The sequence below is a fragment of the Archocentrus centrarchus genome, chromosome 7, assembly GCF_007364275.1.
Source record: "Archocentrus centrarchus isolate MPI-CPG fArcCen1 chromosome 7, fArcCen1, whole genome shotgun sequence".
Taxonomy (NCBI): domain Eukaryota; kingdom Metazoa; phylum Chordata; class Actinopteri; order Cichliformes; family Cichlidae; genus Archocentrus; species Archocentrus centrarchus.
The window spans coordinates 667,907-672,595 of record NC_044352.1 but is presented as its reverse complement, the minus strand read 5'-3'; the positions used below and the strand labels follow the sequence as shown (position 1 = coordinate 672,595).

Sequence of the window (4,689 nt, the reverse complement as noted above, 5' to 3'; positions counted from 1 at the left end):
TCTTTGACCTCTGCAGGACTGTTTCACCGGGTCACGTGACTCCCACGAGGCTCAGTAATGACATCAGAGAGAGAGACAGAGAGAGAGAGAGAGAGAGCAAGCGAGAGAGAGAGAGAGGGAGAGAGAGAGAGAGAGAGAGAGAGTCCGGAGCGCAGCGCGCGTCCTTTACAGGAAAGACCGGAGGACGGAGAGACTTCACCGGGTACACGGAGGGTACACCGGCCCGAAGATCAGTTCGAGCAGTTATTGGCTGATTGATGCGTCCGTTTGTTTTAAGAGAAGATCGTTTATGAAGTCTGTTAAGATGTAAGAGATCTCTTTATTTTACATATTTTATAACTTTTCTGATTCTGAACTCTTTTTATTCTGCTGCGCGCTGCTTTCATCCAAATGAAACGTTTTTAGATGCAAGTTAGAAAAAACGGACGATTTTTCTCTGTGTGGGTCTGAGGCTGTAAACCTGCTGTTAGCGGCAGTTATCGTATTTAAACTGTGAGGATGATTAATTTCTCTCTCTCTGTTGTCCAGGTTTCGTGATGCGCCGTTCGTGCGTAAAACCGCAGCGGCACCTCCGGAGCGCGCGGAGAGGATCCGCCGCTACCTCGAGCCGTAAATCACCATCTTCGTAAACCTGTCAGTGGAGTTGAGGAGCGTGAGGATAAACGCATCGTCGCCGTGTGGGAGGTGATTTGATGGAAGGAGGAGAGAAACTGAGGAGATGAAGTGATTCCAACCGTGGAACATTTTTATCTCTTTAAATTTACACCTGAGAAAATCCAGCGGACAGGATTTAATCCTGTGGAAAGTGAGTCTGGAGGGAAAGCTGCACCTTCTCTCTGGATTGGCACAGTTTAAAACCAAACCTGAGGATCTGCTCCCACCTTTCTGGAATTTCTGAGAGTGTTGCTCTGAGTTCTGGTCATGCAGCTGTTTTAACTGCTCAGGAAACAAAAGGGGAAAAGAAGCCAACCCTTCAAAATTCCTGAGACAGCCCTTCTTAGCCCTTCTTAAACATGGAGAACGTCTCAGTCCTGGTCTCAGTACCACTGCCGATCTGTAACGATTCTGTGGACTCCTACTCAGTGACAGGAAACCGTTCTGAGCTGAACTGCACCCCTCCCTCAGAGTTCTACTTCTACGCTGACCTTTACGTCATCCTGCCCATCATCTACTCTGTGATCTGCGCCGTGGGGCTGACGGGAAACACGGCCGTCATCTATGTGATCCTCAAAGCACCCAAAATGAAAACGGTCACCAACATGTTCATCTTGAACTTGGCCATCGCCGACGACCTGTTCACTCTGGTGTTGCCCATCAGCATCGCCGAGCACCTGCTCAACTATTGGCCCTTTGGGGAGGTCCTCTGTAAGGTCATCCTCAGCATTGACCACTACAACATCTTCTCCAGCATCTACTTCTTGACCGTGATGAGTATTGATCGCTACCTGGTTGTCCTGGCAACAGTGAGGTCCAAGCGCATGCCTTACCGCACCTACCGAGCAGCCAAGATCATCTCCCTGTGTGTGTGGATCCTCGTCATCCTCATCGTCATGCCCTTCACGGTGTTTGCCGGCGTCTACGTGAACCCAACTGACGGCAGGAAGAGCTGCGTGCTCAGCTTCCCGAGCCCCGAGAGCCTGTGGTTCAAAACCAGCCGCATCTACACACTCATCCTCGGCTTCGCCATCCCCGTCTCCACCATCTGCATCCTGTACACCATGATGCTGTACAGGCTGAGGAACATGCGGCTCAACAGCAACGCCAAAGCTCTGGACAAGGCCAAGAAGAAAGTCACCATCATGGTCTTCATCGTCTTGGCCGTGTGCCTGTTCTGCTGGACACCGTTCCACCTCAGCACCATCGTAGCGCTGACCACGGACCTGAGGACCACACCGCTGCTCATCGGGATCTCCTACTTCATCACCAGCCTGAGCTACGCCAACTCCTGCCTCAACCCGTTCCTCTACGCCTTCCTGGATGACAGCTTCAGGAAGGCCTTCAAGAAGATGTTGGAGTGCAGACCAGCCTGAACGGTGGGTGCAGAAGACCACCGCAGAGCAGAAACAGAGGAACGGGAGTCTGGGAGAGATGAGGAGGGCCTGTGGGGGCAGGTGGACCTCTGCTGCGGGGCTTTGGTAAGCTGCACTGGGCGAGATAAACTGTAGGCTCAATATAAAGCTGAACTATTTAAATGTGAAACCTTAAATCACAGAGACTGAAGCTTCCTTTGCATTTCCACAGATCCTTTCTGGGACTCAGTAACAGGGTTAGTAACACCCCGCATCACAAACAGCTAAATTAAACCCACATCTTTAAAAATGTAAATAATCAGTGGTCAGATGCTGCTGTATGATCGAAACTGTTTTTCAGAGGAGAGTTGTTCGGACCACTAATCCAACACATGACACAATCTTTTTGTATTTATTACACAAACACACTGTTTCACTAACAGCATCAGCTCTGCATGTGAGGCTGCAGCGTGGCTCACACTGTGGGCAGTTCCACACCTACACAGACAGCTGACTGACACCAAACCCACACGTCTGTCTGGATGTGATGCAAATTCAAAAATACAAAGATAAAAGCATTTTTTAAAACACTGAGCAAGCAAAATACACAGAAACAAAGTGAAGAATGAAAAACGTCACCTTCTCAAACTGGTTCACTTTAACCGGCCTGTATGCCGTTTATTTTAGTCGCCCTCAGAGAACACGCAGCAGGACTGCAGCACAATATGTGGCTGATTTTGGAAGTGAGGTTTCAAATGCATCAAATACATTTTTTAATCAGAAATCAGGAACTTATTACAGACTCTTAATGATACACAGATCAGCCACCCTGTAAAAGACACACACACACACACACACACACACACACACACACACACACAGCCTGGTCAATGTGTAAAGAACCAAAGCTGTGCCCATCATGCAGTGAGCATCAGTCGCTTTTATGAAAGTTTAAAAAAGAAAGTCCAATTATGAGGCAGTGAGCTGTGACACTGACTGAACTTTGACCCCTTGGAGGCAGTGCTCAGCCCTCTGAGAGCACACAGACATCTGCTCCAAGAGCTGTGGGTCAGGAGGAGGCAGGCTGTGAGAGGCTCACTGTAACAGGAGGACATCCATTGAATTATCTATGCTGAGTGTGAACACTGAATCTGGATCACCTGAGGTGTGTTTCTGAGGGTGCAGCTCTATGAAGGAGGATTTCTCCCTTCAGACTGACTGTAGGAGCCGGCAGCAGGCCTGACGGAGGGCGGCCTCAGAACCACTCGATCGGCTTTGTTGCTTCTGTGAGTGTATGTCGCCCCCTGCTGACCACAGGGTGGCAGTGCCTGAAAATGCAGCTGTACACACACACACATGCACGTGCACAGAGCTACCTGCAGTTTGTGGAGGCTGAAAACAAGGTAAACGGCTGCAGAGTGACTGTGTGGAGAAAAGCTCTCACCCCAGCGCGTGGCTCTGTGCTACTAACAATACTACAAATATATGTTTAAATTCTAAGCAGTTATGGAGCAGAGGTTAAAACTCCACATTCAGACTTCAGGTTTGTGCATATTTTTGTGTAATTTTATGCCCAACATTCATGTTGATTTTGTGTCTTTGGATGTAACCTGTGAATACTCCAGAGCTCCTGCTGTGGGGCTTCCTGTTCCCAGCAGAAACTGAGCCCTTCCTGATGGGAAATATTGACCCCGCGGACTTTACATGCTCCTTCTCCAGCTCCATAACTGGACAAGCTCGGAACAGGAAATGCAAACAGTGGGAGCTCAGCAGCACATTCGATTTTCTCTGAACCCCCTCAAATTCACGCCATCCATCCATGGCTGTAAGTTTAAGCAGGACTCAGAGAGGACGAGAAGGATGGGCCCGATTCCCTACACAGATGTGGAGTTTCCGTCATGTGTCCAGCTTTAGTTTTTCTCTCTGGTTTGATGCTGACGGTGAAACATGTGATGCAGTGTGTCTGTGACGCTGCATTCATCCTGTGTTAGATGCAGCGAATCTTCGCTTTCATAAACATGATAATCAGAGCTTCATGTGACTGCACGCTGTGAATAATCTTACTGTACAGATGATTGTAAAGTCATAACCATGTCAAAGCTAATGTGCTCTCACTTAGAAATCATTTCTCATGTAAACAAAGAACCTGCTTCATTGTATTTTTGATATTTTAGACTCAGAGTTGTTTGTTAAATCTAATAAATGTGCAGATGATGAATCCTGAGAGTAGCTGTCACACCTGTGCATCACCTGTCTGTTTCAGGGCTTTGGGAGCTGCTTCACAAACACCTGCAGTCAGCCTAAAGCTCAGGGAATAACATCAGGATGTTCCCAGTCAGGTTTTCCTTTCTGTTAACTTTCCTCATGTGAGCGGGAAGATGAAAAAAACATGTTCATGTTCTGCTTCCTCCCACAGTCCAAAACTACACACAGCTACCTACACACACGTTTCTGTTTCAGTTTTTCTAAAGTCGAGGTTTTATTTTTTATTGCAGTCTGCAGTCAGTCATGCTCTTCAGGCCATTTCAAAGACATTTAAGACTCTTCAAGATTTCGTGGATTAAAATAATAAAAACGTGACTTTGTAATAAAAGTAGAAAAGTCAGTTCCAGGTTTTCTCCAGCCTCTTACAGGATCGCAGGATTTCAGAGCAGGAGTCTGGTCGGTTAACACCAGATCA

The 4,689-nt window shown here is 47.7% G+C and overlaps 1 protein-coding gene across 1 annotated transcript; it reads left to right on the top strand.

The window, feature by feature from the left end:
- Positions 1-590: 590 nt before the first annotated feature.
- On the top strand, positions 591-4,198 carry npbwr2b (neuropeptides B/W receptor 2b). The gene has a single exon (XM_030734220.1). The coding sequence runs from the start codon at positions 1,014-1,016 to the stop codon at positions 2,028-2,030; it is 1,017 nt and encodes a 338-aa protein (XP_030590080.1). The 5' UTR covers positions 591-1,013; the 3' UTR covers positions 2,031-4,198.
- The last annotated feature ends 491 nt before the right edge of the window (positions 4,199-4,689 follow it).

Excerpts from the sequence above, each read along its gene's own strand:
- npbwr2b (XM_030734220.1), top strand. The coding sequence starts at position 1,014 with ATGGAGAACGTCTCAGTCCTGGTCTCAGTACCACTGCCGATCTGTAAC.